Here is a 21,446-nt window from a genome sequence, read left to right on the forward strand (position 1 = left end):
GGATCAATGGGTCCACCAAGTCTATCCACTGGGGCTAAAAGGTCTATTTCAACACATTACAAATGTTTCCATATCACAGATATTTCCATATGACAGATGCACTGGAAAGGCTAACATTTGGATACGTCCTTTCCGACTCACAAGCGGTGGTCGCTGGTTTAAAACAGTCCTCCCCAAAACAATCTGTGCTGAAAAGTGGTGTAATGTGACCGGCATATTCTCATAGGGGTCCATGTTAAAGTGGGTAAAAAGTGACACACTGCGAGTGCTCATTTGCATGTCATTACCCAGAATCCCTGGCTGCAGTGGAAGCACTGTTTGGCGAGAGATAATGGGGAAAGACAGTGTTGCAGACCTGTCTGACATGCAGATGCACCACAAGTGGTATTTTTATTTACAGTACTGTACGGTGAAGGGTTTTTGTCACTTTTCACCCACCATAACTTTATTAAGGTCTAAGACATAAGAATATGTAGCATAATTAAGAAATTATTAACATTGAAGGAACCTATTCAATATTCATAGTGAAGTAATTCATGCATTTTGATAGACGATTAAAATAGTGATGAGGGAATTTATCTATTTGAATGGAGAAATATTAATTGATAATTTTTGGTTGATATTTGTTGCTATTTATGGTTAGATTAAAAAAAAAATCAAAAAAAAAATAAAAAAAATCGTGAAATTATTTTTCACCAGTACAGCATGGACAACGTGGGTACAGCTGAGCATGTCAACTGGTTGTTCAGGCCACCAGAACATGACATTGTGGTTTGTCTGGTTCAATGGCAAGCAAGGCTCTGAACATATCTGTTTGGGGAACAAGGAAGGCTGGCCAAATGGGATAAGAAGGAAAATGCAGAAAGTGTGAAAGGAAGAGAAACTGAGCTTTCTAACATTTAACTCTGGCTTCAGCATTGTACAGAGAATAGGTGTAGTTCCTTAAATAATACTGACCTTGAATACACATGCATGCACCTTTATGTTGACCAACATGATAATTCTTAAGTCAACACTTCTAGGACTTTAGTTGGTTACAAGAACTTTAAGCTACAATTTTCCTAAAAAACCATAAAATAAGCATTTAAATCACAAGTCACATTTCTGTTATGTACTATATAGGGGGAAAAAAGATGGTCTAAAGTCTACCAATCTAACCAGAAATCGCCAGAGCATTACAGAATCGTATTTGAATGAAACTAAGTTTATTTCATTTTAAAAGGTACATTTTACAATTTCAAGGAAACGGCACTTTTTGGTTTTCACTTGCGTAAAACGTTTATATAAATTCAGATCTATATATCTATCTCTATATACACGTTCGATTCAATACAATGACATACACCTATGGTAAATGTTCCAGTCTTGTGTACACAGCTAACTTGACCGGATTTGTGTCCAAAAGCTTCTTGCTGGGATGTGAAAACGGGCCAAGTGCAAAAGGCACATCCTGACCATCAACGCATCTGTACCATGCTTCTTAAAATCTTTGTGAGCAAGTGTTATTTATAATTCACATAGCTACCAATGTACAAATATCTATATAGGTGATATTTAATCCCCCAAAAAGTCGCAAACATGTTAATGGCATAATTTCTCTCAAAAATGGAGATTCAATAGTTGTGAATCTCAATGATGGTAATGAGTGTGACACACTTCACAGCGAGATTTTGTAAGGTTACACTTGTGATGGAATAGCAGATAATTCCTCGCGGAAAACGGAGCACAGCAATTGCAAAATAAGGGGGCTAGATACCGATGAATAAATAAAAATTGTGTTGGAATAGAAACAAAATGGACTTTGGCTTTAAAGGCTCCATGCAGCCCAGTATTCTCATATTCCTCCTGCCTCAAAGATCTACACCAGCGGTGCGCAAACTGGGGGGCGCGAGCGGTTGCAGAGGCCCCACGCTCTTCCCCCAAGGCATTTAAATTAAGGCCGGGAGATCGCGTGAGGCCCTTCACTTACCTTCTCTTCGGTGCCACGTTGCCCGGTGTCAAATGACGCCGCAGGGTCACGTGACGTTACGTTGGCAACGTGACGTCACCCCGCGATGCCGGGAGCCGAAAAGAAGGTAAGGGAGTGGGGGGGGGGGGGGGGGCGCAAGCAGAAGAGATTGCGAACCGCCGATCTACACCATCTATCAAATAAAAATCCCCAGACTGGGGTCACAATTTTGCCTTTCTACGATAAGTGTGGACACATTATTACAATACTCGGGGTCAAGAGACGGGGTATTACATTACAAAATGGTGTCTCTGGAAGATTGACTGGTTGACATAAATGCACTGGGAAATAATGCAAGAGGAACACCACTAATACTGTATCTGATAATCTTCTAGCGTATTGTAAGCCTGCCAATATGATGTATTGCCTGTGAACTGCCATAAAAATGACATACTACTTAAATGTCCAGTATTGGCAGCTGGCTAGGAGATTTTCAATCTGTTTTCTTTATGAAGTCATCAACCATCAGGTTTCAAGTAAAGGAAATCGAATGTCTGCACAATAATGCCTCAACTATGTATTGGCTCACTGCTATTCAACTTGCAACTTGGGTGCCATTATTAGTACCTGCTTTATAAGCCCTTACAGTACAGTACAATGCTTAGTCTCTTTTCAGCAGAGTAAAAACAGCACATACACCATTCGCAACTATACTGTCGGGAACGAGTCTGACCTAGATTCAGTAAACTCAATTATAAGGGTGCACAAATTGGGGGGCGCAACCCCTGGCAGTTACAGAGGCCTCACACTTTTCCCTAAAGGGATTTAAATTAAATGCCGGGAGACCACGCAAGGCCTCTAACTTCCCTTGCCCTAGGTCGATGTGTCGCTATTGCAACGCAGCATCAAATGACGCCGGAGCCAAGGTAAGGGGGGGAGGGGGGAGCACGAGCAGGGGGGAGAGCAGGCAGGGTGGTGCAGACTGAAAAGTTTGCGCACCCCTGCTCTATTACATCAGAGCGAATAATGCGACACTACCTAAAACAGGAACACACGTTATTTACTTGGATAATTATATGGAAAAACAACGGCTGTAATTGAGTTAATTGACATTTAATTATTAATGTGTTAACTTAAAATACCGTGATGTTATTTAAGTCTTGGTGTTGTTCCCATTCAGATACTTCAAGAGGGCTTTTGGGGAGGGAGATCGAGAGAAATATTTAGTAGACGTCCCATTTAGAAGACGTCTATATATATCCACACTAGCTGAGAGCCCCGGCGTTGCCCGGGATGTTTGTGGTGTGGGTGTGGCATTTGGGTGGGGAGTGGTCCACGCGGCCCATGTGCGGTGGTAGTGCTGCTGTAGCTGTACTGAAGGTGATTGTATCGGTGTGCTGATTTGGGAGGGTTTGGTGCTGATGTGGGGGTGCGGATGTGGGTGTGCCGATGGGGGAGGTGCAAAGGTGGCGATGTGTGGGTGCTGATGGTGTTGATGGGGGCTGGGAATGGCGGGGAGCCGAGAATGCCAGTGTGCTGGGGGGGCATGGGATACCGGTGTGCTGATGTGGTGGTGCTGGGGATAGTGTGTGTGTATACATGTTTGTGTGTATACATTGTGTGTGTGTGTGTGTATACATTGTGTGTGTGTGTGTGTGTATACATTGTGTGTGTGTGTGTGTGTATACATGTGTGTGTGTATGTGTACGTGTGTGTGTGTATACATGTGTGTGTGTGTGTATACATTGTGTGTATGTATACATTGTGTGTATACAACATGTTTGTGTGTGTATGTGTGTGTGTGTGTGTGTGTGTACACGTGTGTGTGTATACACGTGTGTGTGTGTACACGTGTGTGTGTGTACACGTGTGTGTGTGTACACGTGTGTGTGTGTACACGTGTGTGTGTATACATGTGTGTATAAACGTGTGTGTGTGTATAAACGTGTGTGTATAAACGTGTGTGTGTATACACGTGTGTGTGTGTATACACGTGTGTGTGTGTATACGTGTGTGTGTGTGTATACGTGTGTGTGTGTGTGTATACGTGTGTGTGTATACATGTGTGTGTATACATGTGTGTGTGTATACATGTGTGTGTGTATACATGTGTGTGTGTATACATTATGTGTATACGTGTGTGAGTGTATACGTGTGTGTGTGTGTATGTCTCCATGTGTGTGTGTACATGTGTGTGTGTCTACGTGTACATGTGTGTGTGTACGTGTGTGTGTGTCTACGTGTGTGTACGTGTGTCTACGTGTGTTTCTACGTGTGTGTGTGTCTATGTGTGTGTGTCTACGTGTGTGTGTGTGTGTGTCTACGTGTGTGTGTGTGTGTGTGTGTGTGTGTGTATACGTGTGTGTGTCTACGTGTGTGTGTGTGTCTACGTGTGTGTGTGTGTCTACGTGTGTGTGTGTGTCTACGTGTGTGTGTGTGTCTACGTGTGTGTGTGTGTGTGTGTGTCTACGTGTGTCTGTGTGTGTGTGTGTTTGTGTCCCTGTGTGTCCTTTGGCCCGTCACTCCGCCTCAGGCCAATGAGAGGTGTGCGGGGGCGGGCCAAGTGACCAATGAGGTGGGAAGGGGGGGGGGAGGAGGTGGGAAGGGGGGGAAGGGAGGGGGGAAGGGGAGGGGGGAAGGGAGGGGAGGAGAGGGGGGGAGGGGAGGAGGGGAGGGGAGGAGAGGGGGAGGGGAGGGAGGAGAGGAGGGGAGGGGGGAAGGGGAGGAGGGGAAGGGGAGGAGGGGAGGAGGAGGGGAGGAGGTGGGAAGGGGGGGAGGAGGGGGGGAGGGGGGAAGGGGGGAAGGAGGGGGGGAGGGGGGAAGGAGGGGGGGAGGGGGTTAGGGGGGGAGGGGGGGGGGAAGGGGAGGAGGGGGAAAGGGGGGGGAGGTGGTGGGGAGATGGTGGGAAGGGGGGGGTGGTGGGAAGGGGGGGGTGGTGGGAAGGGGGGGGTGGGGGGAGGTGGTGGGAAGAGGAGGGGGGAAAGCGGGGAGGTGGTGGGAAGGGGGGGGGGGAGGTGGTGGGAAGGGGGGGGGGTAGGGGGGGAGGTGGGGGGAAGTGGTGGGAAGGGGGGGGGGAGGTGGGGGGAAGGGGAGGAGGGGGAAGGGGGGGGGAGGTGGTGGGAAGGGGGGGTAGGTGGTGGGAAGGGGGGGGGTAGGTGCTGGGAAGGGGGGGGGTAGGTGCTGGGAAGGGGGGGGGGAGGGGGAGGGGGGTTGGAGGGGGTGGGAAGGGGGGGGAAGGGGAGGTGAAGGGGGGGGTGGAGGAGAGGTGAAGGGGGGGTGAAGGGGGGGTGGAGGGGAGGTGAAGGGGGGGGTGGAGGGGAGGTCAAGGGGGGTGGAGGGAGGTGAGGAGTGGGTGAGGGGAGGTGAAGGGGGGTGAGGGGAGGTGAAGGCTGCTCCCTGACCCGTCCGGCCGCTCACTCACCCGTCCGGCCGCTCACTCACCCGTCCGGCAGCTCCCTCAGCCGTCCGGCAGCTCCCTCAGCCGTCCGGCAGCTCCCACGTGGATCTGAGGCGGGAGGCAGCTTGTTGTGGCCGCTCCCCCGCTGTGTCCCGGGCGCTCGCTCCCCCGCTGACTGTAGCGGCGCCGGGGGGGGGGGGAGGGGGTGGAGGGGAGGTGAAGGGGGGTGAGGGGAGGTGAAGGCCGCTCACTCACCCGTCCGGAAGCTCCCACGTGGATCTGAGGCGGGAGGCAGCTTGTTGTGGCCGCTCCCCCGCTGTGTCCCAGGCACTCGCTCCCCCGCTGACTGTAGCGGCGCCCGGGGGGGGGGGGGGGGCGAAAGCGAAGGAAACAGGGAGACACGGGGAGAGGAGGAGGTGCGCGCGGGTGTGGAGGCTGATGTTCGGGGAGGAAGAGGCGGAGGCTCCGGGACCGGTGGGTATGTGAGCCCCACCCCCCGGGTTATACATGCTGCTAATGTACACCCCCCCCCCCTACTCTGTGTGTGTGTGTGTGTGTGTCCCCCTGTGTGTGTGTGTGTGTCCCTGTGTGTCCTTTGGCCCGTCACTCCGCCTCAGGCCAATGAGAGGTGTGCGGGGGCGGCCCAAGGGACCAATGAGATTTCCCCTAGGGACACCGGACATCCAGGCAGGCAGGCATACAGTGCTTTCAATTATATAGTATAAGAAAGATACGGTCATTTATATGCCACAGTGGGAAATATTTAAATATATTTTGCAGGAATAATTTGGCATAAGTTAAATGAGCATATTTCAGAGGCATATCCCTCTGAAGTATAAGTGACTATTTGGAGGTATAGAAGACAATGGGCCCTGCTAAATAGGTCTGTCTCGATGTGAGCAACGCTACATTAGGTATGGCTTAAACATGACGTTATTTCCTGGTGTTAACCTTCACGGTGCTTAGTGAACATGGGAAACATTTTAGGCTATAATTGGCTAATTGGGTTAATGTTGCTTTAGTGAATTTACAGTTAACATGATGATGATAATAATAATAATCGCAATTAAGTAGCCTAACACTTGAGTAATTCCCCCTGAATGCCAGTCGCTCTGCTGTACCATTTACATATGTCAGGAAGAGGATATACTGCAGATTTATAGGCATGGTTTGAAATATTTGTTATAAATTAAAAAAAAAACAATAACAAGTGTATACTGTAACTGTAATTGGAGAATCATTCAGCAGCAGTGGGAGAGGGACTTAAGGGGCAGGGGTGAGGGGGAAAGGGAGGGTTAAGGTGAAGTGGCAGGAAGAGAAATGACAGATTTATTGTGTTAAAAAAATCCATTACCAATAATAAAGTCTCCTTTTCTGTGTCAAAGAGCATCATTATTTTGAGTTAAAATGTTTTATATTCTTGAACGCTTTTGAACATCCCTTTTCCGACCTGAATGTGAAAATAATTTCTGGGATGAGCTGGCAGGGAGAAGTGATGTCCCACTGGAGTGCAGTATCTTCCTTCTTCATGGTGTGTTATTGGTGTCTGTGCAGAGTTATTCTGGCTTTCAATGCAGCATTCTTGTTCACATTTGCTGCATTCAATAATATATACCACATGTCTGGACGTACATAAACAATTTGGGATACTACATATTCATTCGATCGCGTATTTGATGCATTATTTCTTGATGCCGCAAACAATATAAAATGTAGGACTAACAGAAGAAATCAGAACAGTTAAAAAAAATAGCATTCTATTTACATTTCTCGATAGAAATCATACAATACACATTCTATCGTTACTACTAAAGCACGTCTTGGCAAACTGTCACTTTGAAAATAAACTGCTCAAATGTTAAACAAACAAGGTTGTTTTGACGCCTGATTTAAAAAAAAAAATATCATTTATGAGCACATTCAGGTTTGCAACTGTGCTTTTCACCATTATCTCCTAGCAAAACAATGCTTCCACTGCAGCTAGGGATTCTGGGAAGTGACATGCAAATGCGCAAATTTTTACGCCTGAAAAGTGAGGCACTAAAGTTGATCTATTTTAATTGCCCTATTCATTAAAGTGCGATATTGCAGATTACAGCGCCATCACACGGAATGTGTCGTTGACGTGAATGGTTCTGGGAGATTGCGGTGGGATCGGTAGTATCACACTTCAACGTATAAGGCCCCAAGTCTCTGTATGAACACAATAAAAAGAAGATCAATATTTTATAATAATGTTGATTTATAAACTATAAAATAGTTATAAAAAAAAAAAAAGAAGAAGAAGGACCTCACCACACTGATTATCAAACAGTTCAATTATGTCAGAAGTATAATTCACATTTCAACTTCAAGAGACCGTCAAAAAGCGCACAATGCTGTTGACAACAATACAATTGAAACTTTGGTTCATAACATTGTGTGTGCTGGTTCCCTTTCATGTATTTTATATATCTATAGCCCTAGTAGGTTTGGGCTATTATTCTGTCCTCCTCCTGTGCAATAATCCCTGGTAAGGGCAGGTTACCAGGAGTAATTATGTGTTTTCCCCAGTGCAGTGATTCATTGAAGGCAGTGTCATCGGGCCCTGTGTCCAATCAGGAGACATAGGGGTGGTGCCTGTTGGAGCAGCTTACTGTGCTGTTCCTCCAATTTAGTGAGTTGGTCTCTACCTTTGAGAGAGACCGGGTACCCGTGATAAGCTGCCAGGGCTCTGGTAGTCTTGAGGTCTCCCTTCGGGGAGTCTGGGGTAATCCCATACCTCCTACTCTAAAAGAGGGCAGAGGAAGAGCAGGAACCACTCTTCAGGCCCTTGATCTGGAGTGAGTTCAGGGACATCCTGAGGGTGAAAACCTTGTCTGCTGTGTGGATAGAGACTGCTGCTGAATACAGAACCACAATAAAGACCTTCTGCTTTTATCTATACCTCCTGCCTGAGAGTGGAGAATATTGGGAGGAGGGGGACATAACTCTTTTGCAGATACTTGACCCCATACTACTGGGGGCTGCACTAGATGGAAGCACTGCATCAGTAAGAAGAATTCGGGCACAACCCCAGAAGCCTGTCCTGTTATCCCCAATGTCATCGCGGGAGACTCAGGGCCCCCTGTTACCAGCAGGTATGCACCAACAAGAGATGTAACCAGATTGCTATTTCCCTTAGGAGGCCCTATGTGAGATTGGGTAGGGGAAACAGGGTTACATAGCGATAAACTGGGCATCATGCAGTCTTGAAAAAAACATTACTTGTGTTTCCAGAGTGCGTATACACACACACACGTCAATGCACCTTTGGCACACACTTTCTATGCTGGAAGACATGGCCTCAGGGAGAAGCCTTCTATTTTGCAGTCTGGCTGGCTGATTGACTTCAAGAGTATAGGTGAAGGAATACATTTCTACAAATAGCTATCTATGTATAGTACACACGGGATGTGGTGTTCATTTCTCCAAGCCAAGGATGGTCAGCCCAATGTCATTGTTACTGAACTCTGACATTAATAAGCTCAATTTAGACGGTGAATACCTTAGTGGAACATTTGTTCCTGCAAGGACTGCAAGTATAAAGACACACATCTGTGCATATGGGGCCAGATATTCAGGTCTATTAACATTTCAGTTCCCAGTGAAATCAGGTCGGGACACTGGAGAAGGTTGCAGTAAAACGGATTTGAATCACAAATTTATCTACTGTATTGCATCTTTATAAATTAAAAGCTACACAAAAATAAACATAATATAATTATTAGATGTAAAATCTTATTCTACAGGTACACTATTACTACATACAACAGTATATAACAAAAAGACAAATAGACTTTGCCAAAGAATTTAACCAAATGACACTCACTTATGAAAAGAAAAACAGATAATTATTTAACTACTTTTGCAACTGAAAAAGGCATCAAAACTAGGTCATGTTTGCATAAGGGGGCAATGAGATTAGCATTACAAAAGGAAACAGGTTTTTGGGGAGCAAAGAGACAATTACATGACCCAATTTTTTCAGGAACCAACCAGGAGAGGGGCAATACTGGATTTGGTAATATCAAACAAAGGAGAAGTAATAACAAATATTCAAGTCCTGGAACATTTGGGAAACGGATCATAACATTGTCTTGTCTCGCCTCCCCCCTCATCCGTATTAGGCGCCTAATATAGTGTGTGCGGCTGTGCGCGCGCGTACCTGTGCGAACGTGCCGCACACTTTGTGTGTGCATGGTATCAGCGACAGACACAGCAAGGTACTGTGTGTGTGTGTAACGTTTATAATAAATAAATACGTTGGAATAAATTATTTATTAACATTGTGTACACACACACACACACACTTCAGCGGCGCAAAATCTTTATTTTCCTCATCTTCCCCCCTGTTGTCCGGTTCCACGCTCACAGCCGTGCACACGCACGGCACCATTATAGAAAGGCTGACTAACCTCAGCCAACTATAACTGCCGCACGCACACGGCGCAGCAAACGCACCCTCTATAGAACAGCCGTTATGTAACAAAAAAAATAAAAGAAAAATTGGAACCTATGTGTTTTTCTCTATAACACTGATGTTTTAGATGAAGGTGAAAGTATATTTTGTTGTATGATGGTAAACTGGTAAACTTCAATACAATTTGAGTTATAAAAAAAAAAAAAGAAAGAAATTATCAAAATCTATATCACTTGGGTTCAACAAAGTTTACATTTTGCAAAGGCAGATTTTAATTAACTGAAGACTAATCTACAAGGAATAAATTGGGATGATGTTTTTTGCTGGGAAAAATGTGGAAGATACATGAGCAGTCTTTAAAACATTGTTAGAAAAGCACACTCATCAGTGTATACCCTTGGGGAATAAATCTAAAAGAAACAAGTCTAAACCAATGTGGCTAAATAAACAGGTAGGGGAGGAAATGGAAATGAAAAGGCAGGTGTTAAGATTCTTTAAGTCAGAAGGGACAGGGGGATTTTATCAGAATTATAAGGAATGTAACAAAAGTTGCAAAAGGGCAATAAAATTAGCAGAAATTGAAAAAATAAAAAGATTGAAAAAGAAAGATCAACCCTAAAAAGTTCTTTATGTACTTTAATAATAAAAAGGTTAGAAAAGAAAATATAGGATTCTTTCAGTGTGAGATGGGCATGCAAATTATTGGAGATAAAGAAAAAGCAGAGGTATTAAACAAATGATTTGCCTCTGGATTTACCAGGGAGGTATCATTTGCAATAATAGTGGCGCCACGCAAGAGGAAGACAACATCTATAGTAAACAAATCGGTTAACTGAGGAAGAAGTGCAAAGGCTGCTTGATACAATTAAAGTAAATAAGGCACCTGGCCCCGATATCATACATCCAAGAGTTCTCAAGGAGACACGTTCAGTAATAGCCAAACCATTACATGTAATATTCAAGGACTCCATTTCCACAGGCTTAGTAGCACAAGATTGGTATAAAGCAGACGTGGTGCCTATATTTAAAAAAGGGAGCAAGATCACAACCAGAGAATTACAGACCTGTAAGGCTATCATCAATAGTGGGGAAGCTACTTGAAGGTTTAGTACGTGATAATATTCAGGAAAACATAATGGAAAACAAAACTAGTAGTAATAGTCAGTATAGATTTATGAAGGGTAGGGGTCGTGCCAAACTAACCTTATTAGTTTCTTATAGGCGGTAAGTAGGAATTTAGACCAGAGTAACGCAGTTGATGTGGTGCAATTAGATTTTGCAAAGGCTTTTAATACGGTGTCACACAAGAGGTTAGTGTACAAAATAAACACAACTGGACTCAGTAAAAGTATTTGCACCTGGATTGAAAACTAGTTAAAGGACAGACAACAGAGAGCTGTCATAAATGGAACAATTTCAGGTTGGGCTAAAGTTGTAAGTCGAGAACCTCAAGGATCGGTACTGGGACCCCTGCTATTTAACTTCTTTATTAATGACCTTGAGGTTGGCAGAGAGAGCAAAGTCTCCATCTTTGACGATTACCATAAGTGTGTAAGGTTGTAAAATCAGAGCAGGATCTAATTGCTCTCCAGAAGGACTTGGATAGATTGGAAATTTGAGCAGGTAAATGGCAGAGGAGGTTTAATACAGATAAATGGAAGGTTATGCATTTGGGAAACAATAAACAGGCAACTTACAAATTACATGGGGATAAATAGGAGAATCCTTGATGGAGAAGGATTTAGGAGTGCTTGTAGACAGCAGGCTTAGCATTAGTGCCCAATGTCATGCAGTAGCTGCAAAGGCAAACAAGATGTTATCTTGCATTAACTGGGAAATGGATAGGTTAGTAAACAATTATGCCACTCTATAAAACATTAGTAAGACCACACGTTGAATATGGAGAACAGTTTTGGGCATTTATGAGGAGAGGCTAGCAAAATTAGATTTGTTTACATTACACAAAAGAGGCGTCTAAGAGGGGATATGATAACTATATACAAATATTTTCAGGGACAATACAAGGAGCTTTCAAAAGAGCTATTCATCCCAAAGGCAGTACAAATGACAAAGGGTCATCCTTTAAGATTGCAGGAAAGGAGATTTCACCAGCAACAAAGGAAATGGTTCTTTACAGTAAGGGCGTTAAAATGTGGAATTCATTATCCACGGAGACTGGGATGGCAGATACAATAGATATGTTCAAAAAAAGGTTGGGCATATTTTTTTTTAGAAAGGGAAGGTATATAGGCATATACCAAATAAATAATCATGAGAAGGATGTGGATCCAGGGATAAATCCGATTGCCATTATTTGGAGTCGGGAAGGAATTTATTTTCCCTTTATGAGATATCATTAGATGATATTTCACTGTGGTATTTTGTTTGTCTTCCTCTGAATCAATATACTGTAAATACAAATGTAGGATAAGTATCTGTCGTCTAAATTTAGAATGGGTGGAACTTGATGGATATCTTTTTACAACCTCATCTATTATGTAGAAAAAATGCTGTGCAGAGGCAGACACTGTTCTCCTTAGATGTGGAAACCAAGCGCAATTGATTAAAACAAAATCATTTATTGATCAAAAATAGACATCCACAGACGGAAAGGTACTCTAACGTGTTTTGTCCTGGAAAAATGACTTTATTAAAGAGTAAAAAAAGCTAACCAACAGGTGATCCTTAAATAGGTATAATCACGATCCGATTGTGTTGTATACATTAGGTCACAATCCCAGTAGCACTTTTCTTGACACAAATATATATGGCATGTTGGGTTTGTGGTCTGAGCTTGCAAGGCTTGGGTGTGTACATACTACAGTAGTTATACAGTAAACAAACAATACTGAATGGTAAATAAATAAAGTCTGAATCTCGTTATATTTGCATGTGTGCTGCACAGGGAGCGTTAGAACGACCTTGACTATTGATAGGGTCACCTGCAAGAAAGTTTAGCTTGAGGCCATTTTAACTACTGTAGAGTGACCATGTCTCGGCAAAAACCGGGACAAATGTCACGCATGCGCAAATCGGCAAGCGCCGCCCGAGTACGCGCAAAGAGCGACTGCCAAGCGCGCATGCTTGAGCGGCACTTGTTGACGGCGCAAGCAGCTTTTTCCAGTCGCTCATGTGCAATCGGAGCTTGCCAGTCGCGCATGCGCAGTCGGCGCTCGCCTGGGGGATTGAAAAAAAAACAGGACAGCACCTGAAAACATCGGAATAGAGCCCTAAAAAAAAGGGACATTTGGTCGCCCTAATTTTAATTTCCTTTAACCAAGAAACGCTGTTAAAAATGAATTCTTAACACTAACCAGTAGGCTGCAGCATGAATAATCGGTGCCAAATGAGAATAGATTGTTAAAAAGTTGACTTGTGAAGACACATGCTTTAAGTACGGCCACAGAAAAAACAAAGATCTTCTCTGTAATTAACCAATTTGCATGATTTTGCAAAGCATATCCAACCTGTTAAATGACACTTCCATATACACCAAGGAATCAGAACTTTTTATAGAAATGTAGTTTCTAGCTGAAGGAAAAATTATTCCTACCAGGTATCTTGCGTCAAATATCCCCTTGTTGCCATTGTGACGCGCCGCCCGAAGCCGTCGGAGAGAAGGTAACTGAGTTACAGAAGCCTTGCACGCTCCCCAGCATTTCATTTAATTGTTTGGGGAAGTGCGCGGGACCTCTAACTGCCGCGTCACCCAAACAATTATCGCGCACCCCTGGTCTAACCAATTTTTCCTTTACCAAGTAAGCTAGATACTATTACTGTTTGTAGCTCAGTCTGATCCCTCCTAAACAGATCCACTAAGTGTTGGCAATACCAAGAGAGACTAACGCTCTCTTTTGCAACAGTCTGTATACCACCCCATACACAGCGACTGATGCACTTTATATATTCACTAGTATTATCTGCTGTTAACACTAGGTTTTAGTAATAGTTGCTGTTGAACACCAGTCTGATTATTTTGTGCTGTGCCATCATTATGTTTAACACCATTATTTTAGCTAGTTATTAACATTTGTTTTAACACCAACACCATTTGAAATTGGTAAGCGTAACAGGGTATATTCAGTGCAACTAAGACACTGACTGTTCTCTTTTCATGACTCCTTTACACCACCCAGCTCTATTTTCTAATTTAGGCACAGGCACAGGCGCAGGCGCAGGCGCACACGCACACGCACACGCACACGCACACAGTTTACAGTCTGCTGCTTTTCAGGGGACTCCAATGATGTTACAGGGAAACGCAGCTCATGTTAAAAAATAATACCCCAATGTGCTCCCTGCCGCAGTTCCCAAGCTGCACTGCTGTACTTCAATGAATAAACCCTATTAGTGGTGGAGATCTTTTGAAGAGCTGTTATGGTGTTTCTAAGCTATCAAGTGACAACATTGTTAGCCTTTGCTAAGTTCCTGACCATTAGCTTAACGGCTAAAACTAATTTACTAATTATCTTCCAAGTAAATTATTTATACACACAAGGCAGATATATACCAGTTTGACTTCCAGTGCCAGAATGTACTGTATGCCATGGATATTCTTCAGACTATGGCAATGTAATGAGAACAGAAAACCCGGGCGGCTAGCCTCAACCTCTAAGTGTGTATACAGAAACAAGTTCAAAGTTACCAACAATTAAGTGAAAGGAAAAGGGGTCTCCTTAGCCAATGAAGGAAGACCTCCAAGCAATCCCTTCTGCTGCAACCCCAGGAGGGACCATCCAAGACCTTTAGAACAAAATGGAAACAGAAAACAAGGGGAGCTAGGGGTTAACACAATTCAGTTCCCAAATTCTAGTTAAAAAATGGGCTTCCAAAGGGAGGAATAAACCTCCTGGAAGGAAGTGAGAGGGGGGGGGGGGGGGGAGGAGGGGGGAGAGAATCTAAACTATAGATTACACAATACTTACACGGCCTAGTGTAAGTACGGGGACTAAGAGGGGTATCTGTAGGAGTCCCACCCGTTCTCCTTAATCCAATACCACAAGGATTGATGACATGCGCAGATCAAGTTCTCGCAGGGGGAATCCTCCGCTTGGCAAGTATATTTCCGTTATCCCCAAGTGTGGCGACAGAAGGTAAGTGAAGGTGAGTGAGGTAATGGTGTAAACAAATCAATATATTTATTGACATGTGCCAACAAATCACTCACATGCAGTAATAACACAGGGTAGCTCTTGTAGCAGGGAGATGCGTCCTGCAGCAGCAGATAGCCCAGTCGCCGAGTCCGGCGTACAGGGGGATGGAAACACTGCGTGCGGCTGCGTATGGCTGCGTATGGCTGCTCTCACCAACTACGGATGCTCCCGTGGCTCACGAACAGACGAAATGGAGCTTCGCGTTTCGCCGAGACTTCGAGCCTGAGGAAGCCGAAGTCTCGGCGAAACGCGTAGCTCCATTTCATCTGTTCGTGAGAACTTGATCTGCACATGTTATCAATCCTTGTGGTGCTAGATTAAGGAGAACGGGTGGGACTCCTACAGATACCCCTCTTAGTCCCCGTACTTACACTAGGCCGTGTAAGTATTGTGTAATCTATAGTTTAGATCTACCCCCCTCCCTCCCCCCCCCCCCCCCCCCACTTCCTTCGAGGAGGTTTATTCCTCCCTTTGGAAGCCCATTTTTTAACTAGAATTTGGGAACTGAATTGTATGGTAATGTAATCACTAGTGTAGCAAGCACATGATCCTGGCCCGTACTCTGGAAAAAGTCCTCTGATTCCAATATTAACTGCTGCCCTCAAAAAGCGAAAGTCGCAGCGTTCAAAAAGCGACAGCCGTGGACAGCCCCAAAAACACACAACAGTTACAGAACACAATCCCAGAACACACACACACACACACACACACCTCAAAAGGAGTGCTACGAGCATGGCAAAATGTATACAACAAAAGACAAAAATACCCAATGCTACATCCCATTTACCTCTGCAGTGGAGGGAGAATGTGTTGTTGCATACATTTGGCCACACTCATTAGCACTCCTTTTGACAGACATACATACTGTGGTGGGTTCTGTGGTTAGAGGTTGTGTGTTCATTTTAACCCCCTCCCAGGGTTTAAGCCCACCCCACCTCATTTTTTAAGTAGAGGTTTTTCCATGTACCTGTGCGGGACAGGTCCTCTGAGGCAATTCTCCCTTCACTGCAGAGGTAAATGAGAATTTTCACAGGCAGTGTTAGGACCTGCGTACTGGTCACGCCGTGACGTGCAATGGGCGATGCGACCGAACACGTGGCGTCAGCCATTGTCGCTAGCAAAAGTTGCATTTCGCTTTGCGGCGCAAGGGCAACCGGGCCATTGATTGGTTCAGGGGCTGTCACGTGACGCGACAGCCCCTGAAAAATCAAATATTCCTGACTGCAGAAATTCGCATTGCCACGTCGCCATCGCGCTTACTATAAGCGCACGCGAGGGCGCCAATGCGTTTGTTTTTGGGCGACGTCACCTCGCCATCGCCGGCACTATAAGCGCTGCCCTTGTCATGAGAATACCAACATTGAAGCATTTAACTACTGTATGTTTTTTTGTCATATTGGATGTAGCATTGGGTATTTTTGGCAAAATTTACAGAATTTTTTGCCAACTACATGGGACTACTCCATTAAAAACACAATGATCCATCACAAAAGAATATGCATTCATAATATGTTTACATGGCTTGGGAGGGTTACTTGTATAAGAGTGGTGCATTGGCAGCCTGATGCTTCATGCACCAAATATGGATATTCATTTCTGCTTGTGAGAAACCAATTTCAAACTAAAGGAAAATTCAACTATCAGTTACTAAAATAAGCTTCATTGATCCATTGCAGCAAAATGACTTGGACGCTGATCATAAATCAGAACAGAATCAGTAACTGAATTGTCACGGTACTAGGGGTCACGAGTAAAGATGGGCAAACTGTTTGGGCAAAAATTTACTTTTCACCTTGAAAACATTGTCGCATTTTTAAACTTTTAGAAGAAACACGTCATTCATTCCTTCGGAAAAAAAAAAAAAAATACGAAGACGACGAAGACGACATTTGCTGGTATTTTGAGGCCACTGGTAAAACTCAGATTCTAGAGAAAAGGCGATTTATCAGAACACAAACAAACAATCTACATGCAACAAAATAATTGAAAGAAATGTGATTTAAAGAATGTAGAAGTACCAGAAAGTACTTTCTGAAATAGTCAATACTGAATATGTAAATACAAACCGCAATCACCGAATTAAGTGTCTCAGATGGAAAGAAATGAATGGGCCTATGAGGGTTAGAATTGCTATTGACAGTGTTGATCAAAGAGAGATTTTGATCAGAAGGCAACCCTCCTATAGACAGCACTCAAATCATTTCTAATATGGTAGTGGACACAGTAAGTGGTCCTGCAGAAATGCTGCACAAATTGGTAAGTATACCAGAATCACCGCGGAAATCAAAATAATACAATTTTATTACGTCTATATTGACTTTAAAAACACAGATACAGTATTAAAAATCCCCATATTGATGTGGCAAAAATGAATAGTAATGATACTGTAGTATTATAGTCGGTTAGTCTATTACACTATTCATAAAACATCCAGACAGGAACATATTACATCAATGCGTAACAACAGAGATAGACTGATATTGTATCAAGGAGCGTGTTATTACTGTATGGGTTAATGGTAGGTGGTATGCAAATGATTGTACAGACACGATGTCTACATCTATATCTATGTCTACATCTATATCTATGTCAGCATTGAAGTTCTATTGATACATGTCTATGGTTGCAAAGGAGATTTTACTGTTCAAGAGATACTATATGTGTATGTATGCTGCTACTTTGTAGTATATTTATATGCATGCAGTGAATCCATTTCTCAGTTAAAACACATGAGAGCTAATTAGTGAATAGCAACACCCTTTTTAAAGGGGCATCCTAGCTGCTATTTCAGGAGTCACAGAGGCTCTCTATCAACATCTCTTGTCTGTACAATCATTTGCATACCACCTACCATTAACCCATACAGTAATACCACGCTCCTTGATACATTATCAGTCTATCTCTGTTGTTACGCATTGATGCAATATATTCCTGTCTGGATGTTTTATGAATAGCGTAATAGACTAACCGACTATAATACTACAGTATCATTACTATTCATTTTTGCCACATCAATATGGGGATTTTTAATACTGTATCTGTGTTTTTAAAGTCAATATAGACGTAATAAAATTGTATTATTTTGATTTCCGCGGTGATTCTGGTATACTTACCAATTTGTGCAGCATTTCTGCAGAACCACTTACTGTGTCCACTACCATATTAGAAATGATTTGAGTGCTGTCTATGGAGGGTTGCCTTCTGATCAAAATCTCTCTTTGATCAACACTGTCAATTGAAATAGTCAATAGCCTGGTTTTACATCCTCAGGCTCTATGCTATACGATGTGAAGCAGTCGTATGCCCAATGGTTTCAGTCCCATTCCAATGAATGGAGCTTAACATTTCCAGAGCAAGGGGAAGGCAACGTCACAGCATATAATATAGACCTGTGAGGAATCAGCTATCCCAGGCACAATTTACCGCACATCAATGTCTAGATTATTAATGGTGCCATAGCTAGGCTCCACAAAAGCAGTTCTTGATGATGGATGACAAGTCTGAAGGTGCCAAGTTGTATGAACATAACTAGGGAGAAACATCTGTCCTATTTCACCGTCATCCCATTCTGCAGCTTGTCTGGAGAGGATTCATTTATGTTTGAGAAGCTTATCCTTTGAAGTCCCATGATTATGTTTTGCCTTGCTAAGAAGGCACAAGCAAGTAACAAGCGGCTACTTGAACAATGCTGTTTCTTTAAGAGGCTCTTAAAATGGAGAAAAGGAGTGGCTCAGGGAGTAAAGACACTGACTCTAATCAATCACACTGAGATTGAACCTAGTTCAATTCCTGTTCTCTGCTCCTTGTGACCTTGAGCAAGTCTCCCTGTGCCTCAGGCACAAAAAACAGGTTGTAAGTTATCCTGGTCCGGGTCTGTGTCTGTAAAATTCCTTTGTGCTGCGTACGACACACTATACTGCAATTGTGACGCGCTTTGAGTAGCATTGGGAGAAAAGCGCTATATGAAATAAAGTTGTCAAAATTGGTAAGCGGTGTACTTTTCTCTACCGATTATCCATTCATGCTTTTTTCTTCAATTACGTTTTTGTAACATAGGTTTGAAGCAGGGAGCTGGACCCCATTATTTTCAGCACCTAGGACCCCAACATGTAGGGGTTCAACTCTGGAGACCCCCTGCTTCATTCCTATGTTAAATAAAAATTTGCAGGAGAAAAAAAATTAATTAAATACGCCAGCTTGGTTTGCTGCTTTAACAGAACAACAACAACAACAACAACAACAACAACAACAACAACAACAACAACAACAACAACAACAACAACAACAACAACAACAACAACAACCCCCCCACCATGTTGGAGCTTACCGTATAAAGCTCATTAAGAACTTTCATTAGATCCTCATGAAGCTGGAATGCAATTTCTTTGCCCTGCAATGAAAGAAAATAAACTACCGTCATTTATTTGCTTGTAAATGATATGAGCACCAATAATATACAGCAGTGTTGTTTTTTGCACAAATCAAATAAAAAGTACTTTTATCGACTTTTTTTATATGAAGTCTAAATCTTTTTACAAATGTCTGAAGAAACACTACGCCACGTATGCTTATTAAAAACAGACCCACGCTGCTTAGTACCACAGACCATTGAAAACTGTGCAAGAGATTCAACCACATTACTCAAGAATGGATCCCTCTCACACTTTTACTGCAATCTCCATTCTACACTTTATGTTGCAATTCTTGAGGGAAACTAGGGCGCCAAATGTAGCAAAGAAAGTCCAAAACAAACCAATATGTTTTGGTATATCTGCTGCAATTTGTTTGCCCCAGAATTGCTGCCCTTTTGCCTTAATACATAGGAGGATTTGGTGCATATGCATCAAGGCAAACATGGTGCAATTCTGGGGCAACATAATATATGAAATAAAAACCCAATTACATTGAATGGGATTTGTTCTTTTGATGCACAGATTGTTTCCCCCAGATTTGCACCACTTTTGCCCCGAATACATATGCCACTTTGACTACTTGCTTCTCTTTTGACAACACAGGGCACTAGACTTACAGCCTCATTTAATTCTGCAGCCTCACTTATTTCCTCAACTGCCATAGGTGTCAACATAAATCAGATCAATGGTTTGCAGGGCTCACTGGCAGCTAAGGGCTTGATGGAATTCTACCCTTGTGAGTTCAAATATTTCTAATGCTTGTTAGCCAAAGCTTTTGCTCGACCCATTCCAGGTTGGATATGTGACTTGTTTCTCCCATGGTGTATCAATTTACATCTACAGACAACAAAACAACTGATTTTCACACTTTTAGCAACCCCGTAAAGTTCAGGGACACCACAGATGTCTTTATATATGAAGCTTTCCAACGTTGTCATCTTTATGGTAATTGGGCTGGGTGGGTAGGGCTGGCGTGATGTCGGTGCCGGGCATCGGTGCGACTGCACCGGGCCCTGTGCTCTCCCTCGGGACCCCACCTGTGGAGCGGGAGCCCACCCAGGCAGCAAAACACGGTAGCCAGGGCCCAGCTTCCGTGTCAGGACTCTCAGTACACCTATGAGAACTCCTGAGGACAAAACACCTCTGTTTGTAGGTCTCAGTCTCTAAATTGTGCTACCTGGTTAGCGTACACAAGTACCAAAGAAAATGAATGGTGACACTGTATGGCTAAACTGTTACTGTGATCCATTTCCTGGTTAGCATCGGGCTTGGATTGATGTTACTACAGGCAGTCCTCGGTTATCCGACGCAATGCGTTACTCAAAATGGCGTTGTAAAGCGAAACGTTGTAAAGCGAAACCCGTTTTCCCATAGGAACACTGTTTAAATGAAACGTTCCGTTCCTGAAGGCATTTTTAATGCTAAAATACACAAAATATTTTACTCAAACAATTATGCTGCACACACATACATTATGATGTAAAGATTCTATTTATTGAATCCAGAACTGTATAATAAAACTGTTAGACATGTTTAAAGGCATAAATACACCACTAAACCTTCACACAGACTGATCTGGATGATTTCCCTGACTGCAGCTTTCTGATTGACATAATGTTGCAACTTGGCAAAGCATCGTAAGAGCGTCAGATAAGCCATTTTGGCGTTGTAAAACCGTCCATAGGGATGCATTGGACAGCGTCGGATAAGCCATTCGTCGTAAAGCGAAGCGTCGTAAAATGAGGACTTACTGTAGTTCCACCTGTTCTTACATGGCACTTAATACATGATGTATCAACACAGGATTGAAAAACACAAAACTATGAAGCTCTGCTCTCATGGCTAGAATTCATTAAAGCAATTTTGATCTCCATGAGAAAGAGGTCAGGATTGAACAAACTTTTTTTTATAGCCATGTATGCATCTTACTTGACAATGTATATAGGAAAAATAAAGAAAAAACACACAGTTCTGACATGTTTAAGGAGATAAAGATGCTGATTCATACCATTTAGCTTTACACAAATCACACACCTATAAGAACATTTAAATAAGGTTATAAAGTTACATCGCAAAACTGGTAAGCGGTGTACTT

General features: G+C 43.2%; 1 protein-coding gene across 6 annotated transcripts in view; it reads right to left on the bottom strand.

Moving 5' to 3' along the window:
• SRGAP1 (SLIT-ROBO Rho GTPase activating protein 1) overlaps positions 1-21,446 on the bottom strand; it is a 195,575-nt gene that overhangs the window by 62,086 nt on the left and 112,043 nt on the right. For all 6 annotated transcript variants that reach the window (XM_075600380.1, XM_075600379.1, XM_075600378.1 and 3 more), the window contains one exon: positions 19,267-19,329. In XM_075600380.1, coding sequence (XP_075456495.1) covers positions 19,267-19,293 — 27 coding nt within the window. In that variant the 5' untranslated portion in view covers positions 19,294-19,329. The remainder of the gene's footprint in view (positions 1-19,266; positions 19,330-21,446) is intronic.

Source organism: Ascaphus truei, chromosome 5 (assembly GCF_040206685.1).
Source record: "Ascaphus truei isolate aAscTru1 chromosome 5, aAscTru1.hap1, whole genome shotgun sequence".
Taxonomy (NCBI): Eukaryota; Metazoa; Chordata; class Amphibia; order Anura; family Ascaphidae; genus Ascaphus; species Ascaphus truei.